This window comes from Erythrolamprus reginae, chromosome Z (genome assembly GCF_031021105.1).
Source record: "Erythrolamprus reginae isolate rEryReg1 chromosome Z, rEryReg1.hap1, whole genome shotgun sequence".
Lineage (NCBI taxonomy): Eukaryota > Metazoa > Chordata > Lepidosauria > Squamata > Dipsadidae > Erythrolamprus > Erythrolamprus reginae.
In genome coordinates this window covers 9,741,160-9,767,192 of record NC_091963.1, presented here as the reverse complement: position 1 = coordinate 9,767,192, position 26,033 = coordinate 9,741,160, and the positions used below count along the sequence as shown (strand labels likewise).

General features: G+C 44.3%; 1 protein-coding gene across 1 annotated transcript; it reads left to right on the top strand.

Annotated features, from left to right (window-relative positions):
- Positions 1-1,368: 1,368 nt before the first annotated feature.
- XRCC2 (X-ray repair cross complementing 2) lies at positions 1,369-20,801 on the top strand. The gene is made up of 3 exons (XM_070729918.1): positions 1,369-1,673; positions 17,036-17,117; positions 19,859-20,801. Exons 1-3 carry the CDS (start codon positions 1,647-1,649, stop codon positions 20,572-20,574), a joined length of 825 nt encoding a protein of 274 aa, XP_070586019.1. The 5' UTR covers positions 1,369-1,646; the 3' UTR covers positions 20,575-20,801.
- Positions 20,802-26,033: the final 5,232 nt, after the last annotated feature.

The following is a 26,033-nucleotide window of genomic DNA, read 5'->3' as shown; positions in this document are numbered from 1 at the left end:
TTTTGGAGTTAGGAGTAGAAACCACAGAATCAGGTAGTGCATTCCAGGTGTTGATTATTCTGTTGCTGAAGTCGTATTTTTTGCAGTCAAGTTCGGAGCGGTTGACATTTAGTTTAAATCGATTTCGTGCTTGTGTGTTGTTGTGGTTGAAGGTGAAGTAGTGGTTAACAGGTAGGACATTTTGGTATATGATTTTATGAAATATAATTAAGTTGGAACGGGATTCTGGGAGTTGAAGTCCAAATATCTTCAAGTTGCCAAGGTTGGGAAACACTGCTATAGACTATTTATGGGATCGTCTCTTGCCAGAGACAGTCATACCTCCCAGAGACCTATAAGAGCACACAGAGTTGGCCTCCTCCAGGTCCTGTCAGCTAATCAATACAGGTTGGCGGGACCGCAGGGGAGGGCCTTCTCTGTTGCGGCCCCAGCTCTATGGAATCAATTCCCCCCTGATGTCCACACTGCTCCCACCCTATTGGTTTTCTGTAAGGCCACGAAGACCTGACTTTGCCGACAGGCCTGGGGGCCATGAACCAACAACAACCATGGCCAAATTGTATGAATATTTCGTATGCATGTTGGGTTAGTTTATCATGTTTATCAGGGTTTTTAATTAATGGTTTTATAACTCAGATTTTATATCTGACTTCTTTTTATTGTCTTGTATTTTATACTGTTGTGAGCCACTCTGAGTCCTTCGGGATTGGGTAACATAGAAGTTGAATTAATAATAACAACAACAATAATAACAACAACAACAACAACAACAACAACCTATTACCTATCTCCTTTTCTACTCATGACTATAACCTTGTTGCTTGTATTTCTATGATTTCTATTATATGATTGTATTGCTTATTTGGTAATCAATGATTATCACTAAATGTTGTTTCTTATGATTCTTGATTAATGTATTTTTTTTCTTTTATGTACACTGAGAGCATATGCATCAAAAACAAATTCCTTCTGTGTCCAATCACACTTGGCCAATAAAGAATTTTATTCTAAAAAAAATTCTAAAATGTGGAATTATGTTGTGTGCAATTTAGTATACAGTACACTACAAGAATAGAATAGAATAGAATAGAATAGAATAGAATAGAACAGAATTTTATTGGCCAAGTGTGATTGGACACACAAGGAATTTGTCTTGAATACAAATGTAGGTAATTTAGTATAAACTACAAATACAGTACAGAAAGTAATTTGGTATACAGTACAATACACTGAGTACAGCATTTAGGGCAATATTCTTCCGCTTTATCTCTCGATCCCGTCTGGCCTGTCAAATGCAGACAACCATAAGGGGGCAGCAGAGACACACAAACCTTAGTAATAGCTCATGTCTGCCGCCTTACAAAACTTGAAGCGAGAGAGATGAAAAATAATCTCTCTGCCCCCAACCTAAAGCTCTACGAACTGCACGCGGGCGCCAGAGAGCCGGAGGGCGCGTTGCGCGCGCGCAGAACAGATTGTCATCGTCGGAGATTCGCCTTGGCGAAGCGACGTGGAGGAACCAAGAGCGCCTGCTCGAATTGCAGGGTGGCGCATGCGCAGCTGGAGGCGTTGGTGTCCGTTGACCAACGACCGCTTCGGCGGTGTTTTTTTTTTGCTCGCTCGCGGTCCGGGCGATCATCAGCGGGATGTCGAAATCGGAGTCGGGTGCCCAGGTGAGGCAGGTTCTCCGGCTCCTGCGCGGGAAGGGGAGGAGAATTTAGGCTGTTTCCTGGTGGAGGAGTGTCCATCAGGCGAGATGGTATGCTGCTGCAGATTATGGAGGCTCCACTGTGAGAGGTTCGCCTCCTTTCGCCCTCCAGTGCTCCTGTTTGCTCTTGTTGCCTGGACCTGTGGCCCTTAAAACAGTTCATTTCCTTTAAACCAGCTTTCCATCCAGAAAAGGTTGACCTTCCTAGTTTCATCCCCTCGATAATTGGGGATTATGGGAAGTCAGTGGAGTGTGGCTCAACCTCAGCAACTTCAAACTGGATTCTGACTGAGGAATTCTGGGAGTTGAAGTCCACACAAAAGTTGCTAAGGTTGAGAAATTATTATTTTTTAATATCTGCCTTCAGTACAGGATGCAAAGTGCATGGAAATTACACAAACCCAAGAAAACTGCTTTGGAATTGCAAAAAATGTGTCCACATAAATATAACAGGAAAAGAATAGAATAGAAAGAATAGAATTCTTTATTGGCCAAGTGTGATTGCACACACAAGGAATTTGTCTTTGGTGCAGATGCTCTCAGCGTACATAAAAGAAAAAATACATTTGTCAAGAATCATGAGGTACAACACTTAATGGTTGTCATACGGGTCAAATAAGCAATGAGGAAACAAATATTAATAAAAATCTGAAGGATAGAGTAAAATAGAAGTAATACAATACAATTTTATTGGCCAAGTGTGATTGGATACAAGGAATTTGTCCTGGTGCACATAAAAGGCAGTTGTGGAGAATAAAATAAGGCAGTTGTAAACCTTTTGAGACAAAGTTTGTGTCCTCTCAAACAATCCAAAGAACAGAAGAAGGGGGACATATGGTAAACAAAACCTTGCTAATTTTTTTTGGGGGGGGAATTAAACCTTTTTTTTTTTACCATGGGTAATAGCAATATGTCAGTTGACTTCAACAGATTGATTCCAGCTGGCTCTAGAGCAAAGATCTTCAAACTTGGCAACTTGTGGACTTCAACTCCTAAGATTCTCTGTTGCTGGCCGGAGAATTCTGGGGTTGGAAGTCCACAAGTCTTGAAGTGGCCAAGTTTGGGGACCCCTGCTCTAGCGCTTCAGGAAATCAACAGTTTGTGGACATCTGTCATTTCGTTGTGACCCCGGTTTTTGTTTTCATTTTTCTGGTTTGCAGCTCACAAAGTTTTTATTAAGTTTTGTTTTTCCCCCCAACAACAGCTTGAAACAGCTGAAAAACTATTTTGTTTGCCCCAATATGACATTCCAATTTCAGCTCTTAGGTTGGCTCTTCAGGTTGTAATAGTTCTTAAAATGGTTGACAAGGTTTCTGTTAGGTTGCTTATTATCTTAATTTAATCCAGCACTTGGAGCCCCTTTTGAAATATAAAGTGACTTTAATGGAAAGCAAAAAAACAACAACGTTGCTTAAAACTTTTTGCAGCAAAAATGAGGTTAACGAGTCCTAAATAGGTAGCAAGGTGGAATTTTTATCCGGCTATTTATTCAGCTGGTAGGGTTTTTAAAAATCCGTTTGGAGCGTGATCAAAAGTACAACCTTTTATGAATATTAATATTTAATATCATGGTTGGCTTTGGCATGACTTCTTTCTTTTAATTTTTTTTCTGTTAAGATGGCTCTCCCAGGATGTTAGTGCACACAGCATGGCACTATGTCACTGCACTTACTTTTCCTTAAAAATCAGAGAATAAACATTAATACAAAACACAGGTGCATTAGTGTTTAAATTATTATAATAATTCGCATCGGCAGCTAAGGACCTGCTGTTTTTTCCATGTCAAAAGTATCCAAACCCTTGTAAGGCAATTATCTAAACAATAATAAATAATGAGTGGAGTTCTACAATTTAGCCAGCAATAAACAGTAAGAATGAGGTGCCTAGTAGTTAAAAGAGCAGAAACTGAGCAATCTTAAAAATTATTTTTACTAAGGCAAACTATTTATCAGTCATTTGATTGCAAGTGCTTGTTAATTTTGCCTGGAAGTTAGAAAATCAACAAAAGCAGTGTTGGTTAGTGCTTTATAGAATAGCATAAGGAAACTTCAGAGTGATTTTAAAAGGTGTATGGAAAAAAAACAATAATGAATCATATGCACATTTATCAAAAATATTTTATGGCTAGGCAATAAGCAAAAACTAAGCTCAGTTTAAGTGCTTTTTTTAAAAAATGGGTGGTATTTCAGAGTCTTTGAATCTTACTTGTAACCAGCACCTGAATCTTTTACCTGAAGATATAATGTAATAGAGGTAATCTTCAACTTACAACAGCTTATTTAGTGACCATTCAACGGCACTGAAAAAAGCGACTTTATTTATTATTTATTTATTGTTTTGGTTTTCTAGGCCACCTTTCTCTGGAGAATCAGGGCTGCTTACAACATCACATGGATACATACAAATAGACAGTACAAATCGATAATTAAATCTAAGAGTTTAAAACTATATACCTTAAATATGTTAAAAGCTAATTTACCAAACCTAAAAACCCCATGTCATTTAGAACCATTCACTCACATTCATCCCTGAATCTGTCATAACATGGGCTGGAACAGAGTGTCTATATACTCAACAGCCCTAAGCCTGCCAACAAACATGGGTCTTTAATATCTTCCGAAAGGCCAGGAGAGTACAAATCTCCGGGGCGGGGGGGTTGATTCCAAAGGACCGAAGCCGCCACAGTGGACCTGCCAGCCCGCATTGCTTGACTGACAGGACCTGGAGAAGGCCAACTCTGTGGACCCTAACCAGCCGCTGGGATAGATGAGGCAAGAGGTGGTCCCATAGGTAATCTGGTCCTAAGCCATGTAGGGCTTTATAGATAACAACCAACACTTTAAATTGTGTTCGGAGACTAATCTGGACCCAATGTAGCTCGCAGAGTGTTGGTAAGAAGAGTCCTCCGCTCGCAACAGAATTCTCGACACAACTAGACTTACAATCCTAGGTTTAGAAACACGATCCAAACATAGACTATAAAATCATCTGCTACAACGTCCTTCCAGTCAACAACTACTTCAGCTTCAACCACAACAGATACAAACTTAAAGTAAACCGCTCTAAACTCGACTGCAGGAAATACGACATTAGTAACTGAGTAGTTGAGGCATGGAACTCACTACCAGATTCTGTAGTAGACCTAGTCCCCAAAACTTTACCTTTAGACTGTCCACTGTTGACCTCTCCCAATTCCTAAGAGGCCAGTAAGGGGCGTGCATAAGTGCACCAGAGTGCCTTCTGTCCCCTGTCCTAATGTTTCTCTTTTACTGGTATCTTGTATATAAATATATAAGTATTCTTATATCTTTGTATACCACCAATACGTACTTGACAAAACAAACAAATAAATAAATAAAAAATAAAAATAAATAAGACAAGCCCATGACAACTCGTGCATTTTGGACTAACTGCAGTCTCCAAATGTTCTTTTAAGGTAGCCCCATGTAGAGAGCATTGCAGCAAACTTAGGACCATTTTTCATAGTTAATTTTTCACCTTTTGCAGCATCCCCATGATCATGTAATCAAAATTCAGATGTGTGGATTTTTGTGACGTTCTTAGATATTAGATATTTACTTTTTTAAAAAGTCATTACTAAAAGGAATTAAACTTCAATAAAAATAAACCCAGCAACAAGATTATAAGTCAAAAATATTACACAGGTGTAACAACTTGTCACGTGATGCCATTGGGAGCATGTCCATTTCTACATTTTTGAATCTCAGGAGTTTTGAACTATTAAAACAAAGCGTCCCATCAAATTGAGAGACTTGTCCACCTAACACAAAAATCCATATTGCATTAGTCTCTCCTGAGTGTGTTTTCCAGGAATTTCTTGCTAAATGCCACGAACCTTGCAGTCCAAAATAAACGGGCCATTTTATCTGCAAAAACAGAGTGTTAGAAAAATGGACACTTAAAAATAATTTTACTTTCGGCTGCATACGTGACTGTACGCCAGGTTCCTCAATATTTCCTTCATTTGGAACTGTGGCGTATCTTGCAAATCTGAAGCTTCCAAAAGGAGTTGGAGGACTGGTTATCATATACAACGAGCTACCATTTGAGCTTGGAGTTGCAAAAATGGAAGGTGGCGCAATTTCATCTTAAAATAATGATTTGGGGGAAAAGAAAACCCCATCAATAGACAGTCGATTTGATTAGCATCATCCCAAAAGGCCCAACAAGTTTTCAAGTATTTGAATTCTTCAGAATTTTATCTTCAGAAAGCAACAAAAACCAAAATATATCTGGGGGGAAAGGAAAATAGGCCATGAATTCAAATCTAGTCATCTCTATATTTTACATAGAAATATAGACCTCATGATCCATCCAGTCTGCCCTTATACTATTTTCTGTATTTTATCTTAGGGTGGATATATGTTTATCCCAGGCATGTTTAAATTCAGTTACTGTGGATTTATAACCACGTCTGCTGGACGTTTGTTCCAAGGATCTACCGCGAGACATGGCCAGGTGTGCCGCCAAGCTCCAGCTGGGCGGGGCGCTGCCGGTACTTCCGTCCTGGGGCTCCCGCCCGCAGCTGTCCCCCGGCTCCTGCTCGATGCCGTGGTTTTCGGCGCTCTCCTGCTGGGCCCCAAAGAAGGAAGGCAGGAAGAAGGAGAGCTCCATTCTTCGCGCCTTTTCCCCGCCTTCCTTCTTTGGGACCCAGCAGGAGAGCGCCGAAAACCGCGGCATCGAGCAGGAGCCGGTTGACAGCTGCGAGCGGGAGCCCCAAGACGGAAGTACCGGCAGCGCCCCGCCCAGCTGGAGCTTCTCTGGCATCGACGGCAAGTGTCCTTTGTGGCCCGGCGGGAGGGCGCTGGCGATGGGAGCGGGGGGGGTGGCCGCAGCGGCCGCAGGCAGTCGCGGGGAGATGGCGGCGGCGAGAGAGAGCGCTCTCTCTCTCTCTCAGCTGACTGCAAGCGGGAGCCCTGACGGTGGCTGTTGGACGTGCTGCTAGACGTCGTACATGCTGGCGCTGCGGGCCTGGCATATACGGTGTCCAGCAGCACGTCCAGCTGCCGCCGTCAGGGCTCCCGCTTGCAGTCAGCTAAGAGAGAGAGAGAGAAAGAGAGACATATAAGAGAGGCAGAGAGAGAGAGAAAGAGAGACATAGCAAGAGAGGCAGAGCAAGAAAGAGAGGCAGAGAAAGAGAGAGAGAAAGAGAGAGAGAAAGAGAGACATAGCAAGAGAGGCAGAGAGAGAGAGAAAGAGACATAGCAAGAGAGGCAGAGAAAGAGAGACAGCAAGAAAGAGAGGCAGAGAAAGAGAGAGAGAGAAAGAGAGAGAGAAAGAGAGACATAGCAAGAGAGGCAGAGAGAGAGAGAAAGAGAGACATAGCAAGAGAGGCAGAGAGAGAAAAAGAAAGAGAGACATAGCAAGAGAAAAAGAGAGACTTAGCAAGAGAGGCACAGAGAGAGAGAGAAAGAGAAAGAAAGAGAGACATAGCAAGAGAGACAGAGAGAGAGAAAGAGAAAGAAAGAGAGATAGCAAGAGAGGCAAAGAGAAAGAAAGAGACATATAGCAAGACAGTGAAAGAGAGAGAGAGAGCAAGAGAGAGAAAAAAGCAAGAAAGAGATAGCAAGAGAGACAGAGAGAGAGAGAGAGCAAAGGAGAGAGAAAGACAGAGGAAGGGAAGGAGGGAGAGAGGAAGAAAGAGAGGAAGAAAGAAAGAAAGAGGGATGGAGAGAGAGAAAGAAGGGAAGGAAGGAAAAGAGAGAAAGAGGGAGAAATAGAGCGAAAGGGAAGAAGAGAGAGGGTTTTTTTGTCCAAACTTTTCTTTAGCCCGCCCCCCCCGCCCCGCCCCCCTTTCAGTGTTCCCCAGGATTTTGAAAATATGAATAATGTGCCGCGGCTCAAAAAAGGTTGGGAAACACTGTACTACTCTTTCAGTAAAATAATATTTTCTCATGTTGCTTTTGATCTTTCCCCCAACTAACTTCAGATTGTGTCCCCTTGTTCTTGTGTTCACTTTCCTATTAAAAACACTTCCCTCCTGAACCTTATTTAACCCTTTAACATCTTTAAATGTTACTTTCAGATATATCTTATCGTGTATCTGAAGATCCCGAAAGACCACTGGATTAGTAGCAATCTGAAAAATCCTAAAATGCTTTTTTCGTTAAGCTTTGGTTCTGATGAAAGTGAAATTCAGATAAATTGGAAGGGCGTTTCAGTGGTACCCTGGTACTTGGCTGCTTTGAAACTCATCAAATTTGATGCATTTTGATGGTAATATTTTGTCGCAGGACTCATCACTTGTTTTGTACTCAGCACACAAGCTGGAACCTGCCAGTGTTGGCTGCCTTGTGATTCATTACATTACTCTTTATGGGAAATTTTTTTTTGGCACTAGTCATTTTTAATACTCATTGGACTTCCCAGAACCAATGAACGATGACTACCAAGGTACCCCTGTACTTTAAATGCCTGCGTGCCTAGGAAACGATAACTCACTTGGGAAATGCCCCTGCCCTCGGAACAATTTGTAATTCACAAGAAGTTCAGCTGAAGTTGACGGTTCCACTATTTTAGAAGTTCTGTTTATTCTGCAGATTGTGCTCTTTTCTGGTCCGAGGGAAATCGGCAGCCGTGATGCCTCTAACGTTTGTGGAATTAGTTGCCTTGATTGGGAGATAATGTGATTTGTCTTGAAAATTAGTGGGAAACTGAATGTTGCAATCGGCCTCAAGATTAAGGAGAAAATAACATATACACTGGCGGCTGGAGCTATCTGTATTGCTTTATACTTTATTTAAAATAGTATGGTGGGCTCCTGGCATCGCTCTTCATCCCAGGGACTGGGAGCTGACAATTATGCCTCCAGATTTAAGAGGGACTAGATCAGTAATGGCGAACCTTTTTCCCCATGGGTGCCAAAAATGTGTGCGCATGCGCTATCGCAAATGCCCACACCCATAATACAATGCTTGAGGAGGGTGAAAACGGCTGCCTGCTGGGGGCCCTCTGGAGGCTAGAAACGGCCCGTTTCCCAACTTCTGGTGGGCCCTGTAAATACTTTTTTCACCCTCCCCAGGCTCTAGAGCAGCGGTCCCCAAACTACGGCCCGCGGGCCGGATGCGGCCCGCTGAGGTCATTTACCCGGCCCGTGGCAGCGTACGAGATTTTACCATCTATAATATACTAAGTTCCGAATGTCATCTCCACTCTGCTGCCGAGCGTCTGGCGGCGGCAAGGAACAGGAAAGCCAGGAGGGCGGGGAGGAAAGCACCCTATGGCAGAGCAGCAACAGTTCCTCTGAGAAAGAAATTGGCCAATTGCTTTCCTCCCCGCCCCCTGGCTTTCCGCCTCCTCCTCCTCCAGACGCTCAGCTGCAGACCGTCTTTGTCCCTCCAGTGCCGCTTTTTTGCTTTTTTTTTTTTGCACCGGTGAGGTTTGCGCGCGCTTGGGCACTTTTGGCGTGTGGGGGGTCTGCTGCGGAGAGGGAGAGAGAGAGAGAGAAAGAGGGAGACATAGAAAGGGAGTGTGAGAGAGAAATAACGCAAGAAAGAGAGGGAGAGAGAGAGCGGGAGAGTGCTGCTTTTTTGCTTCTTCGCTGCCCGCGGGGAGCCTGGAAGCCCTGCAAGAGCGTCTGGAGGGGGCAGTAAACAAGACCGGCTCTTCCCGCGGGCAGCGAAGAAGCAAAAAAGCAGCACTCTCCCGCTCTCTCTCTCCCTCACCGGTGCAAAAAAAACGCAAAAAAAACGAACGGAGGCGGCGGCGGCGAGCTCAAGGAACCAAGAGCCGGTCTTTCTCCGCGCTGAATTGTTGCAGCTTCTGAGGCCGCATCCGCCTCCAGGCGAAGGGATCTCCTCGGTGGGCAGCCTCGGTCCGAAAAGGACCGGCTGTTGGCCCCTTGGCGGAGGCAGAGGCGGCCTCAGAGGCTGCAACAATTCAGCGCGGAGAAAGACCGGCTCTTGGTTCCTTGAGCTCGCCGCCGCCGCCTCTGTTCGGGCGAAGGGATCTCCTTGGTGGGCGGCGGCGGCGGCTGCAGCTTCAAGAGACCAACAGCCGGTCCTCGTTGAGCTGAGCTTCCTTTGGCTTCCTTCGAGGCGGCAGGTGAGCTTTGCAGTTTTGCCTCGAAGAAAGCCAAAGGAAGCTCAGTTTGGGGGCGGGCCTGAAGCCACCGCCGCCGCCTACTCTGCCCCGCACTTAGTCTGCACCGGGCAGCTCTGGCGGGCGCGGGGCAGCAGGGCAAGCCGCGAAGGTGGCGCAGCCAAACGTGGGTCGAGCGGGAGGGCACTGAGCAGTTGCGTGGGGTGGCGGTGGGGCGGTTGGCTGCAAGGCACTGGCGCCGGCGGCAGCTTGATGTGTTGCAGGACGCCGCACATTGCTGGCGCTGCGCTGGGCATGGGGCTGGCACCTCTGTCCCGGCCCAGCCAGTGGGCCAGTGCCAGTCCGTGCCCATGCCCAGCGCAGCGCCAGCAATGTACTGCGACCCGACGTTGGTGCCACTGTCTTGGAGCTTCTGCTTGCAGCCGACTGGCTCGCGGCGCGTTGCAGGGCAGAAAAAAAAAGAAGAGAGGAAGGAAGAGAGAAGAAAAGGAGAGAGAGAGAAGGAAAGCATGAGAGAGAGGGAGAGAAAACAAGTGAGAGGGGGAGGGAATGTGAGAGAGAGAAAGAGAAAAATGAGAAAATGATGGAGGGAAAGAACGAGGGAGAGGGAAACAAAACAAATGAGACAGAAGGAAAAAAAGGGAGAGGGAAGAGAAGTGGGAAGGAGGGAGGGAGGGAAAGAAGAAGAAATGGAGGGAACAAGGAAGGAAGGAAGAATGAAATGAATTGAGGGGTGGAGGAAGGAAGGACTTTTTTTGGGGGGGCGGTGTAAATTTTTTAAAAAATTTCTCTCAACATACATTCAAACAATACAATGTACCATCTAATTTTCCCTGAATAAAATGCAGTATTTTGTCAGTAACTAATATCAATCATCAAAAAAGTTGCAAAAGTTTTTTTTTCTAATGTTGTGATCCAGGTACATACTTTTCTTTTAATTAAATTCCCTCCTTAATGTTCCTTCTAAAAGTACAACACCAATTATATTTCTAACTTAACCATTATGCCAAAGTGCTTTCTTCTTTCTTTATATATTTTTCTATAAATATTTTTCTATATTTTTCTATAAACCAAGAAAACCTTGTATAACCAATCAGATGTTAACAAAAGAAAATTAAAAACAAAACATAAACATATATGAATCTCAGACTTCTTTCCCCCCCCAAATAGTACGTTCCCATTTTGTTTTTTACATTAAAATAAGGTATGTGCAGTGTGCATAGGGATTTGTTCATAGTTTTTTTTATAGTCCGGCCCTCCAACAGTCTGAGGGACAGTGAACTGGCCCCCTGTGTAAAAAGTTTGGGGACCCCTGCTCTAGAGGCTTCATTGGAGCCTTGAGAGGGCAAAAATGCCCTCCCCCATTCCCCTGGAGGCCCTCTGTAAGCCAAAACGCCCTACCATAGCCTCTGTGGGAGCCGAAAATCAACTGGTCAGCATGGACATGGCTTGTGTGCCAGCAGATATGGCTCCGTGCAGAGGTTCGCCATCACTGGACGAGATAGACAACCCTACTAACTACAGGTAGTCCTTGATTTACAACAGTTCATTGAGTGATTGAAGTTACAACAGCACTTAACAAAATTGACTTATGACTATTTTTCATACTTACAACTCTTGCAGCATTGCTATGGTCATCTGATCAAAATTCAGATGCTGGGCAACTTTCTCATTATTTGTTTATTTGTTTGTTTATTTATTTGTTTGTTTGACTTCTATGCTGCCAATTCTGAAGGACTCAGTGTGGCTTACAACAATATAAATACAATAGAAATAGAGATAAAACGATAGAAAGAAGTCAAACATTATCCAAGACTAAAACATTATCTAAAACTAAAACCCCATGAAAAAAGTTATTATAAAAAGGACAGTCACAATCATATAAATGCACGCCATTCATACAGTTGGCCATCAAGGATGTAAATTTATGGCCCCCATGGCCTGCCGGCAAAGCCAGGTCTTCATGGCCTTAGGAAAGGCCAGCAGGGTGGGAGCAGTATGGACATCGGGCGGTAGTTGATTCCATAAAGCCAGGGCAGCCACCAAGAAGGCCCTCCCCCATGGTCCTACCAACCTGCATTGCTTAGTGAGTCAACGAGACCCGGAGGAGGCCAACTCTGTGAGGTCTTATTGATCTTTATGACGGTTTCAGTGTCCTGGGGGTGACCCTCTTTTGCAATTACCGATAAGCAGAAGTCAGATTCATTTAACCACCATGTTACTGATTTAACAACTGCAGTGGCTCACTTAATATCTGTGGGAAGAGGTAAAATGGAACAAAATTCACCCAACAACTGTCTCACTTAGCAACAGTAATTTTGGGCTCAACTGTGGTTGTAAGTTGAGGACAACCTATACCCATGGTGGCGAACCTATGACACGCATGCCACAGGTGGCACATGGAGCCATAAAGGAGGGCACATGTGGCGTTGCCCTATGTCAGCTCCAGCACACATGCGTGCTAGCCAGCTGACTTTTGGCCTTGGGGAAGGCCTTTTTTGCCCTCCAGAGGCTTCAGGGGACTTCCGTTCTGCCTGTTGTACTGTTTTTTTGCACTCTGAAGCTTCCCTGAAGCCCCAGAGTGCAAAAAACAGCGCAACGGACAAACCAGTAGTCTGTTTTTCTAAACTTCTGATTTATCCATTTATTTCACTGTCCCTGGCTTCAGTGAGGCCTGTGCGCCTGTGCAGAGATGGGGGATTGTGTGCATATGCGGGGGCAGAGCAAGGTTGTGCGCATGTAGGAAGGGGAGGGAATAGGTGTTGGAATATGCATGCGAACCATCACTGACCTATGCAGTCCAGATTTTTTTTATTTATTTATTTATTTAGATTTGTATGCCGCCTCTCTCCGCAGACTCGGGGCGGCTCACAACAAAGTGAAAAAACAATTTACAACAAATCAACGTTATGCTATGCCACCCCAAGATAAACGTAAGGGTTGGTTTCATCAGGGAGATTTGGTAGCAGAAGAACAGGCCAGTTTTGGGTAAAGGCAAAGGCACCACTGATCAATGTTTGGTCCTACAGCCCTTTGTTGGAAAACAATGTGGCATTACTATAATGCTACCATTATAGCTCTTGAAGGCAGCTTCTGATTTCTGTATTCCGGACCAAATTATGGAAGAGTCTGGGAGCCTCATTCATTCATTCATTCATTCACTCACTCACTCACTCACTCACTCACTCACTCACTCACTCATTAATTCATTCATTTTTATTTTGTCCAATACATAATATAGGTTTCAGAGAATATAATCATAGTAAAAATATATCAATGGAGGATAAAAGAATAGAAATAATATGGAAGAAATAATAGAGTTCGTAAGCATATGCATGTAGCTAGTAGAAATATACGAGACATATTAAGACAGGGGACGGAAGGCACGCTGGTGCACTTATGCACTTACTGACCTCTTAGGAATCGGGAGAGGTCAACCGTGGATAGTCTTAAGGGTAACATTTTGGGGGTTAGGGGATGACACTACAGAGTCAGGCACTGAGTTCCATGCTTCAACAACTCAATTACTAAAGTCATATTTTTTACAGTCAAGTTTGGAGTGGTTAAATTTGAATCTGTTGTGTGCTCTTGTGTTGTTGTGATTGAAGCTGAAGTAGTCATTGACAGGGAGGACGTAGCATATGATCTTGTGGGCAATGCTTAGGTCATGTTTAAGGCGTTGTAGTTCTAAGCTTTCTAGACTCAGGATTGTAAGTCTAGTCTCGTAGGGTATTCTGTTTCGGGTAGAGGAGTAAAGGGCTTCTCTGGTGAAGTATCTTTGGACATTTTCAAGGGTGTTAATGTCTGAGATGCGATATGGGTTCCAAGCAGATGAGCTGTATTCGAGGATGGGTCTGGCGAAAGTTTTGTAAGCTCTGGTAAATAGTTTGAGATTGCCGGAGCAGAAGCTACGTAGGATTAGGTTGACAACTCTTGAAGCCTTTTTGGCGATGTCGTTGCAGTGGGCTTTGGCACTTAGGTCTTTTGTTATTAGCATTTTTAACGTGATGGTATTCAAGTTCATTTCATAGTCTTTGTTGCCTAAATAACCAGATAAAGCCGTTTCTAACTTGGAGAATGTTCTCAAAGGTATATAAAGACCTCCAAGTTAGAAACGGTTTTATCTTCAAAGATTTGGAAAATACTGGAGTTTTATAGCACGAGGAAGCTTCATTAAAGGAGAAATGCTGATGGTCTTTAGGTACTTCCTAGCAAACCTAATTTCACCATTAAGAACTCAAAATAAGAAATTATGGAAAGTTTTCCCAAAATGAACTTGTGCTTCTGGCTAAATTTTGTATCTGGTTTAAGATCGCTATTATTCTGGCACTTTCTGTATACTTGATCTCTCCTCAATACAATATAATGATGCTAGTTTTAAAGCGTTTAATTTTTATTATTATTATTATTATTATTGTTAGGTTGTACTTTGCAGTAATAAGTCTTGTAATTGCTTTTGGCAATTTTACTACAATGAAGAAATAAGCTAAACGTTTTTAGGAACAATGGGACAATGATAATACAGTGATCCCCCGCTCGTTGCGAGGGTTCCGTTCCAGGAGCCCCCGCAACGAGCGGGTTTTCGCGAAGTAGCGATGCGGAAGTAAAAACACCGTCTGCGCATGTGCAGACGGTGTTTTTACTCCCACAGCGCTAGCGAGGAGCCGAAGATTGGGGGCGGGGCGGCTGTTTGCCGCCGGCATGGAGGGCTTCCTAGCAGCCCCCCAAACCCGGGTTGGGGGTCCGGGGGGCGCTTGGTATCGCCGGTTTTGAGCTGAGTCCGGAAGCGAATTCGCTTCCGGACTCAGCTCAAAACCGGCGATAGCAAGCGGCAAGGAACGCCTTGTCTCGGCGCTTTCGAGCTGTCAGCTCGAAAGCGCCGAGACAAGCCGTTCCTTGCTGCTTGCTATCGGCGGTTTTGAGCTCAAAACCGCCGGTTTTCAGCTCAAAACCGCCGGTTTTCAGCTCAAAACCGCCGATAGCAAGCGGCAAGGAACGGCTTGTCTCGGCGCTTTCGAGCTGACAGCTCGAAAGCGCCGAGACAAGGCGTTCCTTGCCGCTTGCTATCGGTGGTTTTGAGCTGAAAACCGGCGGTTTTGAGCTGAAAACCGGCGATACCAAGCGGCAAGGAACGGCTTGTCTCGGCGCTTTCGAGCTGACAGCTCGAAAGCGCCGAGACAAGGCGTTCCCCGCTTGCTATCGGCGGTTTTGAGCTGAAAACCGGCGGTTTTGAGCTCAAAACCGGCGATACCAAGCGGCAAGGAACGGCTTGTCTCGGCGCTTTCGAGCTGACAGCTCGAAAGCGCCGAGACAAGCTGTTCCTTGCCGCTTGCTATCGGCGGTTTTGAGCTAAATCCGGGAGCGAATTCGCTCCCGGATTTAGCTCAAAAGCGGCGAGAATGAACGGCGTGGGCGGGCGAAGGGCGGGCGGCAGCGAGGAGTTTGCGTGGGCGGTGGGGAAACTCCTCGCTGACGCCAGCAAGAGGGGGAAGACCCAGGGAAGCCGCTGCCATCTACGCATGCGTGCCCGGCACGCATGCGTAGATGGTATTTTTGACTTCCGGGTTGAAAAATAGCGAAGTACCCTGTTCGCAATGGTTGGGGACGCAATAAACGGGGGATCACTGTAAGTAGTCCTCAACTTACAACCGTTCAGTTGTAAGTCATTTGAAGTTACAGTAGATCGCCCCAAAAGATATTTACAACCTAATTCTGAAGTTCTGATGACCGCTGCCCAATGCTGCATTTTGGCACTCAGCATCCAGTTAGTATTTCACCAGATTACTGCATGGCATTGGACCAGATTACTTACGGGACCGTCTTCTGCCTCACGCATCCCAGTGGCTGGTCAGATCCCACAGAGTTGGCCTTCTCCAGGTCCCATCAGCTAGACAATGCCGCCTGCGGGGCCTTCTCTGTGGCGGCCCCGGCCCTTTGGAATCAACTCCCTCCAGAGATTCATACCGCCCCCATCCTCCCCGCCTTCCATAAGACTTTAAAGACCCACCTCTGCTGACACACTTGGGGCCACTAAATTTAACATCTAGCACTGGCCGTCGAATGAATTTATATGCATGATTGGGTGAATGTGAGCGACTGGTGTTTTGAGAAATTGGGGTTTTAGGATGTTTTTAAATTTAGATTTCTAGATGTTGTATTTTTTTTTCTTGATGTGAGCTGCCCTGAGGCTGAGGAGAAGGGCAGCATAGAAATCTAATAGGTAGGTAGATAGGTAGGCAGACAGATTGATTTGTGCCATTTGAAGCATATGATCATAATTTAAGAAGTTTTTGCCTCAAACCAGCATTTTTTTCATTATTTATTTATTTATTTATTTTGTCCAATACACAATACATATTGAAGAGAATAGACATTAAGTATTATATATAAAGAGAAGATATAAAAATAGAGGAGAAGATATATGAAGGAAGAAAAGATATATGATATATGAGATAAGGAGAGACAATTGGACAGGAGACGAAAGGCCTCTGGAGGCCAGAAACGGCCTGTATCCCAACTTCTGATGGGCCCAGCAGGCTTGTGTTTCGCCCTCCGCAGGCACCAAAGGCTTCCAGAGAGCCAGGGGGGGTAGGGTCCCCATCACCCCCCCCCCCCGAGGCTCTCTGTGAGCCAGAAACACCCTCCTAGAGTCTCTGTGCAAGCCAAAAATCAGCTGGCCGGCACACACATGCACCTTGGAGCTGAGCTAGGGCAATGGCTTGCGTGCCAGCAGATATGGCTCCGCGTACCACCGGTGGCATCCGTGCCATAGGTTTGCCATCACTGATGGAGATACTGTGAAATCACTGAATTTATTTATTGATTGATTGATTGATTGATTGATTGATTGATTGGATTTGTATGCCGCCCCTCTCCAGAGACTCGGGGCGGCTAACAGCGACAATAAAACAGTGTACAATAGTAATTTGGTATTGATGATTAAAAATCAATTAATATAAAAACCAAACATACATACATACATACATACCATGCATAGAATTGTAAAGGCCTAGGGGGAAAGAGGATCTCAATTCCCCCATGCCTGGCGGCAGAGGTGGGTTTTAAATTGTTTACGAAAGGCAAGGAGGGTGGGGGCAGTTCTAATCTCTGGGGGGAGTTGGTTCCAGAGGGCCGGGGCCGCCACAGAGAAGGCTTAGTTGACGGGACCCGGAGAAGATCCACTTTGTGAATTCATTTTATCTTTGAACAAAATTTACAAACGTAGTGCATTTATGCTAATGACTTGCTTTTTTCTCCTCCTTGAAGTTGATTGCACGTCTTGAGGGTCGAAGTTCTCTGAAAACACTTGAACCGTACCTGTTCGCTGAAGAAGGATATCCTGTTAATGGTTTGAAAATATATATATATACATATATACTTTTCCTGAAAAACTTTGCATATTGTTTGAAATTCAGGTAGTCCTCAACTCACGACCACAACTGAGCCCAAAATTTCTGTTGTTAAGTGAGGCAATTGTTAAATGAGTTTTATGACCTCTTTTGCCGCAGTTGTTAAGTGAATCACTGGGCTAGTTAAGTTGCTTAAATGAAGTTGGCTTCTCCACTGACTTTCCTACACTGCAACGGTCATAAATATGAGTCACTTGTCAAGTGTCTGAAATTTGATTACCTGACCATGGAAATGCTACAGTGGTTGTAAGTGTGGAAAACGGTCACAAGTCAGTTTTTCTGTTCCTTTATAACTTCAAGCAGTCATTAAATGGATCATTGTAAGTTGAGGACTACAGATTTCTCCCCTTCCCTCTAACTCTAAACTGACTGTGTTTATAGAGTGACCATTAGTCTGTTTTATTGTACTCTCTTTTGTCAGCTGGTAGTTTCCAGTAAGTTTTAAAATGTTCAATTTTATCTGTCTGTTTTTAATAAGAACACTGAGGATTAGATAACGATTTGAGAAGCTCTTTGCTTTAGAAAACACAAATGTACTAATTTGCTCTACCAAGGGTAAACAAGGGTTTTATCTCCTTGTTTATAGTGCCACTTGCTCCTTATTAATTCCTGTAAAACCCACAAATGTAAACTAAGTGTGCTGGATTGGAGTTTATCACAATTATATTATCTAGGCCCTCAACAGTCAGGATTCAGGCCCGGCTACAGCACGGAAACTGCTTTGGTCGCGTTGATGGATGATCTCTGGCGGACCCGGGACAGGGGTTTATCCTCTGTCCTGGTGCTTCTCGACCTCTCAGTGGCTTTCGATACTATTGACCATGGTATCCTTCTGCGCTGGCTGGAGGGGTTGGGAGTGGGAGGCACTGTTCTTCAGTGGTTCTCCTCTTACCTCTCCAGTCAGTCGCTGTCGGTGTTAGTGGGGGGGGCGGGACAGAGATCGACCCTGAGGTCTCTCCCTTGTGGCGTGCCTCAGGGGTCGGTCCTCTCCCCCCTGCTATTCAATATCTACATGAAACCGCTGGGTGAGATCATTCAAGGGCATGGGGTGAGGTATCATCAGTACGCTGATGATACCCAGCTTTACATCTCCACCCCATGTCCAGTCAACGAAGCAGTGGAAGTGATGTGCCGGTGTCTGGAGGCTGTTGGGGCCTGGATGGGTGTCAACAGACTCAAACTCAACCCGGATAAGACGGAGTGGCTGTGGGTTCTGCCTCCCAAGGATAATTCCATCTGTCCGTCCATTACCCTCGGAGGGGGGGATTATTGACCCCCTCAGAGAGCGTCCGCAACTTGGGCGTCCTCCTCGATCCACAGCTTACATTAGACAACCATATTTCAGCTGTGGCGAGGGGGACGTTTACCCAGGTTCGCCTGGTGCACCAGTTGCGGCCCTATCTGGACCGGGAGTCACTGCTCCCAGTCACTCATGCCCTCATCAACTCGAGGTTTGACTACTGTAACACTCTCTACATGGAGCTACCTTTGAAAAGTGTTCGGAAACTTCAGATCGTGCAAAATGCAGCTGCGAGAGCAATCATGGGCTTCCCCAGGTATGCTCAGGTAACACCAACACTCCGCATTCTGCATTGGTTGCCGATCAGTTTCCGGTCACAATTCAAAGTGTTGGTTATGACCTATAAAGCCTTTCATGGCATCGGACCAGAATATCTCCGGGACCGCCTTCTGTCGCACAAATCCCAGCGACCAGTTAGGTCCCACAGTGTTGGCCTTCTCTGGGTCCCATCCACTAAACAGTATCGTCTGGCGGGACCCAGGGGAAGAGCCTTCTCTGTGGTGGCCCCGACCCTCTGAAACCAGCTCCTCTCGGAGATTAGGATTGCCCACACCCTCCTTGCCTTTCGTAAACTCCTTAAAACTCACCTCTGTCGTCAGGCATGGGGGAATTGAGTTATCTCCCCCAGGCCTATATAGTTTATGCATGGTATGTTTGTGCGTATGTCTTGCTTTTTAAATAAGGGTTTTTTAGTTACTTTAAAAAATTAGTTTTGTTGTAAATTGTTTTATTATTGCTGTGAGCCACCTCGAGTCCTCGGAGAGGGGCAGCATATAAATCAAATGAGTGAGTGAGTGAGTGAGTGAGTGAGTGAATGAATGAATGAATGAATGAATTTGTTTATTTTATTTATTTGTTTGTTTGTGTATTTATTTATTTATTTATTTGTTTGTTTGTTCGATTTCTAGGCCACCCTTATCCTGAGACTCAGGCCAGTTTACAACATATTAATATATAACAATGGAAGAAATTGAATAAAAAACACTATAAATCATCACTATAAAAAAACCCCTCAACTTAAAACATATCACAGACAGCCCACCTCATACAACTGTGTTATGTCTTGACAGTCAGACAATAATATGGTAACCGAGTAACCAAGTTCAGCAGCCCCACGCCTGCCGGCATAGATGTGTTTTTAAGCTTTTCCAGATGGCCGGGAGAGTAGGAATAGTGTGGATCTCTGGGGAGAGTTGATTCTAGAGGGCAGGGACAACCACAGAGAAGGCCCTTCCCCAAGAGCCCGCCAGCTTGTGATTGAGTGAATAAAGGTAGGTGGGTAGGTAGGTAGGTAGGAAGGAAGGAAGGAAGGAAGGAAGGAAGGAAGGAAAAGGACAGAGGTATTGTCGGTGACCCCATTTCTCTTCCCCCACTCCACAGGAGACGTCGTCGAATTCCACGGTGCGGAAGGGACGGGAAAAACAGAAATGCTCTATCATCTCATTGCTCGCTGCATTCTTCCCAAATCAAAAGGCGGTTTGGAAGTCAGCGTGCTTTTTATTGACACGGACTACCATTTCGATATGCTGCGTTTAATCACACTCCTGGAATACAGGTTGTCGTACCGGGGCACCGAAGCCACCATGAAGCGCTATCTGGAGAGGCTCTTCCTTATCAATTGCCACAGCAGCTCTCAGATGCTGCTTAGCCTTTACTCCCTGGAGAGCATGTTTCTGTCCCATCCTTCCCTTTCCGTCCTGATCGTGGACAGCATGTCGGCTTTTTATTGGATAGACCGGGCCAACGGAGGAGAGAACCTGAGCCTGCAGGAAGCGAACCTAAAAAAATGCGTGCAGGTCCTCCAAAAGCTTGTGAAGGAGCATCAGTTGGTATTGTTTGCCACCACTCAGTCGCTTATGCAGAAGTCACCGAACTTTGCGGAAAACCCGGAAAAAACCGAGTGTGACGATGCAGGTTCAGACTACCGCCCTTTCCTTTGTAAACCCTGGCGACAGCTCGTCACCCACCGGATTTTCTTCTCCAGGCATTCCCATCCAGACAGCTCCCAAGGATTTCTAACCACGACATGTCACCTCCAGAACGACTGCGTGGCAAAACGCTCATTCTGCATTACGGAGCAAGGGATCGAGTTTTAAAAGCCCGGGTTAATTTTAAATGCATGTGTCGTTGTTTCTGTTGTTGTTTTCAAAACACTTTTTAAAAAATTTTGTACTAACGTCTAAAATTTAATTTTAGAAAGCATGCCGATCAGCTTTGGACTAATATCCAGATGTCTATGGGCCAATTGATGAAGCTTATTTAAAAAAAAATTAAGTTCTGGAATCTAATAAAAGTGGTTACTTCTTATTTCCAAGCATAGAAACGGAAAATTGTCCTGGGCTGAACACTAAAGTTGGCTTGATCTTTTTTTTTTCCTTTTAGAAAAGATTATATGCATGGTATGCAACTGAATTTAGAAGAATACTATTTTTTTCCCAATCCAATGAATGGTTTGCTTTTTTCCCAGATTTCCTGGAAATTGTCCTTACTTATTTTGAGGGTCTTCAGTCCATCCAGGGTTGTGAAGTCTTGGGGTCAACCTGGGAAGTAGCACTCCCAATTGGCTTTTTTATTCAAATTGTAGCTTGAGATATGGAAAGCCATGGATGCAATGGCGGAACAAACAATTTCTTAGAGAAGGAACTTGATGCATCTGAAACCTCGGTATTTTTGTTCAATGTCAAAAATATCAAAAGTTTGGGAAAACAAGGTTTGTTCAGATAAAAAATTGGTCTACAGCCTCTGAGAAGTAGCAAAAAGCCATTTTGCATTGGCACGGTGCATGTTAATTTTATTGCCCTTTGATTGTTTCAGTGCTTTGCAAAATACATTTTATTATTGACACGTTCAAGATATACGCAAGGCTAAAAAGAAATCCTTAAACATACATTATAGGTGAAATCCATATATTTCTCAACTTTTCACTAATGTATAATAGTCACCATAGTTCCCTCTAAGCTGAGCAGTGAGCAATCGCTCACTTAAAAATCATCATCAACTCAGAGTTTTCCAAACGTGCCCAGAAGCCGAGAGGGAAAGAGTGAGAGGGAAGGAGAGAGAGAGGAAGAGAGAGAAACAGATAGAAAAAAGAGAGGAAGGAAAAGAGAAAGAGAAAGAATGGGAGTAAGGAAGAGAGAAAGAAAATCAAAATCTAGTTTGAAACTAGCTCAACTATTTAAGTGGCATTTTGATATTGATAGAGTTGCCCTATTATGAGCTCACTGTTATAGACACACAGTACAGTATTTTATTTTGAAATTCTCTGAGGCAAAACAGGGTGAGTTTTTTTTATTTGTTTGTTTGTTTGTTTATCTATTTATTTATTTATTATTTCTGTGCCGCCCAGTCCCGAAGGGACTGCCGCTCAGACACTATACTTTTCCGCCCAACCCAAAAAAAAATTAGAGGGAACACTGATAGTCACACTTGCCACTTTTGAATAAAGTCCTTTCTGTATGCCATATTACAATCCTCCCAACAATCCTGAAAAATTATCCTGTATGCTTTGGAAAAACACCAGAAGCCCAAACCCTTTCCACAGCAACTCATGAAGCATACAGTGCATAATATATCGGACAGGACCCTCACCACAGCAGAAACCAACGTCCTCTCCAAAGGATTCAACTTTGCAGTCGCCCCCAAATGCATCCCCACTGAAAACATCATATGCGGAGTTGAAGCCACCCTAACCAAAATCAACCCAGATGAAGCCAACAAAATCAGACTCGAAGTCACCAATGTCCTCTGCTCCAGCATTCCACCCAGAAGCAACTTACATAAAGATGAACAAAAAGCACTCACCAACTTGAGGAAAGACAACAACATAATCATCCTCCCAGCAGACAAAGGCAATGCCACTGTGGTGATGAATACATCTGACTACCAAGACAACCTATCCAACCTACTCCAAGACCCCGCTTACAAACCTATAAGCACAGATCCTACCACCTACCCGGAAAACCCCCCCACCAAATCCAAAATAAAAGCTTCTCCCATGAGTGAAGAAATCCTGCAAAGAATCATCCCCAGAGAAAAATCATCCAGATGCCCCAAGCTCTATGGCCTCCCCAAGATACACAAAGAAGGAACACCACTCAGACCCATAGTCAGCTCCATAGGCTCACCCCTACAGAATGTTGCCAAATTTCTCACCAAACAACTCCAGCCCTATGCAGAATCCATCATGTCTCATGTACAAAACTCATTCCACTTCATAGAAATCATAAAGGAACAAAACCTACAACCCAGTGACCTTCTTGTAAGTTTCAATATCATATCTCTCTTCACCCAAGTGCCTATTAAAGAAGCCCTGACAGCCATCCAAAACAAATACAACCCCCCAAGTACATCTTAGATCTGACCAACCACTGCCTGATGAATACATATTTCATCCACAATGGACAAAGATACAAACAGATAGAAGGAGCCCCTATGGGATCACCCCTGTCACCCGTCATTGCAAACTTATACATGGAATATTTTGAAACCAACACCTTGGATAAATCTGAACACAAACACAAACTCTGGCTTAGATATGTAGATGATACTTTTGTAATTTGGCCACATGGGAAAGGAAAACTGGACAGCTTCCTCACACATCTCAACAGCCTACACCCCAAAATACAATTCACCATGGAAATAGAAACCCAGAACCAACTTCCCTTCCTGGATGTCCTAATCTACAAAAAAGCCAATTGCTCCCTAGGACACACCGTCTACCAGAAGAAGACACACACCAACCGCTACTTGAATGCAAAATCCCACCACCGCCCTGCACAGATCAATTCTGTAGCCAAGGCCTTCATCTCCAGAACCAAACATCCAAGACTTCCGCATCCGAATCGACCGAAGATAATGGAGATTGACTTCCTGGGCTGTGTGCCAAGCCCCCCTCTTCCAAGTCACTCCCACCTTCGTCCAAGGAAATTGCACTACCTGACTCTGTTGGCAATAAAACAGGCCTATGGCATGTTGAAGTTTCCCCTGCATCTACCTCCATATTCCTTGGGGCAGGAGCTGGGCCTGAGCCAACCACAACACAGAGGAGCCTTTCGGTGGTGCTTAAGGAGGCTTTGGCAGTCCAGAGTGAATGAAGCATTTTCCCTTCTCTGGGTGCTTGGAGAGGGAATAAACTTCTGCCAGCGCCCAGAGAAAAGAAATGCTCCCTTCGCTCTGGGCAGCGACTGTCCTCCTCTTCTTCCTCTTCCTCCTCCCACCCAAATTCCGAGCTTTTATTTCTTTCCTAATGGGTTTCCACGCATTATTTGCTTTTACATTGATTCCTATGGGAAAAATTGCTTCTACTTACAAACTTTTCTACTTAAGAACCTGGTCACGGAATGAATTAAGTTCTTAAGTAGAGGTACCACTGTACTTTCCTCCCCTCCCTTCACACCATTCCCGGACTGTGTTTACAAATGTGGCTGTGCATCATTTGTATTTACTAAGGAAGCCTGAGCAGGCTACAGGATGTGGAATCCAGGAGTTGACATGAACAAATCCGAAAAGGGCACTGTATAATCTTCATAAATACAGAGGTGATGAATAGGTAAACGGGAGGGAGGATTTCATGCTGCTAATTCTTAAGGTGATTTGTATGCTAGTTGAAATGGGGCATCTCAATTGTGTTCAGAACATTTTCTGAAAGGGTTTTTAATGAGCACTGGTAAAACAAACTCTTACCTATGCGAAAGCCCATTTGTAACCCGAAACAAACTTGCCCCCCTCATTCCATTCTTTCGACAGCCACCTTGTTCTGCATCATTGTTATAAGTGCTCCAGCAAATTCATTGGCCAAATGTGAAAATAAATGCACGAAGGCAATTCCGAACTATTAATTCTTTCATCCCAGTCTTTTCTTCTAAATGCTTTTTTAAAACTTCAGCGGTCCCTTTTACAGGTCAAGGTTTCTGCCTGGGCTTTTATGAGATGTGTTGTGTTGCATTTTTCTATTGCTTTTACTTCTATGGTAAATTACCTGTTGCCTTGAATTTAAATTGCCCACTCAACAAAATTGACAGACGGGGCTATTGCAAGTTGGGTAGGAGGGGGTGGAACTTCACTACTTCAGATTTAGTTATAGCAAATGTTTACAGTCAGGGCATTGCTAATTGAAATATATTGGACCGACCTTAAAATGAATTACTAAGTTTGCCTACGGATGTTCTGATTCAGAGTAAGAAAGTGAAGGTGGGTGGGCTGCCTGCAAAAAAGTGTCCAGTTTCTTGTTTGCTCACTTCCTTAATAAACTTTTTAAAGTACCTGCATTAAAATACCTGCTATGCCCAAAATGAATTAGTTACTTGAGCCTAATGTCTTGGTCGTGCAATATAATAATAATAACAAAAGAGTTGGAAGGAACCTTGGAGCTCTTCTAGTCCAACCCCCTGCTTAAGCAGGAAACCCTACACTGCTTCTTAACATCTTCCAGCGTTGGAGCATTCACAACTTCTGGAGGCAAGCTGTTCCACTGATCAACCTTTCTGACTGTCAGGGAATTTCTCCTTAGTTCTAAGTTGCTTCTCTCCTTAGAAACATAGAAAACTGACGGCAGAAAAAGACCTCATGGTCCATCTAGTCTGCCCTTATACTATTTTCTATATTTTATCTTAGGATGGATATATGTTTATCCCAGGCATGTTTAAATTCAGTTACTGTGGATTTATCTACCACGTCTGCTGGAAGTTTGTTCCAAGGATCTACTACTCTTTCAGTAAAATAATATTTTCTCATGTTGCTTTTGATCTTTCCCCCAACTAACTTCAGATTGTGTCTCTTTGTTCTTGTGTTCACTTTCCTATTAAAAACACTTCCCTCCTGAACCTTATTTAACCCTTTAACATCTTTAAATGTTTCGATCATGTCCCCCCTTTCCCTTCTGTCCTCCAGACTATACAGATTGAGTTCATGAAGTCTTTCCTGATACGTTTTATGCTTAAGACCTTCCACCATTCTTGTAGCCCGTCTTTGGACCCGTTCAATTTTGTCGATATCTTTTTGTAAGTGAGGTCTCCAGAACTGAACACAGTATTCCAAATGTGGTCTCACCAGCACTCTATATAGCGGGATCATAATCTCCCTCTCCCTCCTTGTTCAACTTCCACCCATTGCTTCTACCTTCAGGTGCTTTGGAGAATAGTTTGACTCCCTCTTCTTTGTGGCAACCCCTGAGATACTGGAGCGCTGCTAGATTTTGTCATAGCGGCAGCGTGAGTATTTTTCGCTATAGGTTAAAGGGAGGCCAAATAAGGGCAGAATTAAAAGCATCCAATAAATAGGTTTCTCTTGAGGTTCTGGGTTAGAGACGGTTCAACCCACTTTTGAGATTTTGGTTGTGAAAGAAACCCAGCCATCCACCACCCTACCTCCCATCGCCCTGCTTGGCTATTGGGGCAGGTCATGAGTAGACAAAGCCCTTGGGACAGAAAGCCTCCTTGCTCACCAGGGAATTCAACTTGGCTTTCTCTACAGCGGCACTCAAGATCCTGGCAAGGCTCATTTCTCCACTGAGAATTTTCCTTTCCTCCGAAGTTGTTTTGATCCTGGCTCCTTTGGT

Excerpts from the sequence above, each read along its gene's own strand:
- XRCC2 (XM_070729918.1), top strand. The coding sequence starts at position 1,647 with ATGTCGAAATCGGAGTCGGGTGCCCAG. Across the intron at positions 1,674-17,035 it reads AATCGGAGTCGGGTGCCCAG|TTGATTGCACGTCTTGAGGG; the intron begins GTGAGGCAGGTT and ends TCCTCCTTGAAG. Across the intron at positions 17,118-19,858 it reads AGAAGGATATCCTGTTAATG|GAGACGTCGTCGAATTCCAC; the intron begins GTTTGAAAATAT and ends CCCACTCCACAG.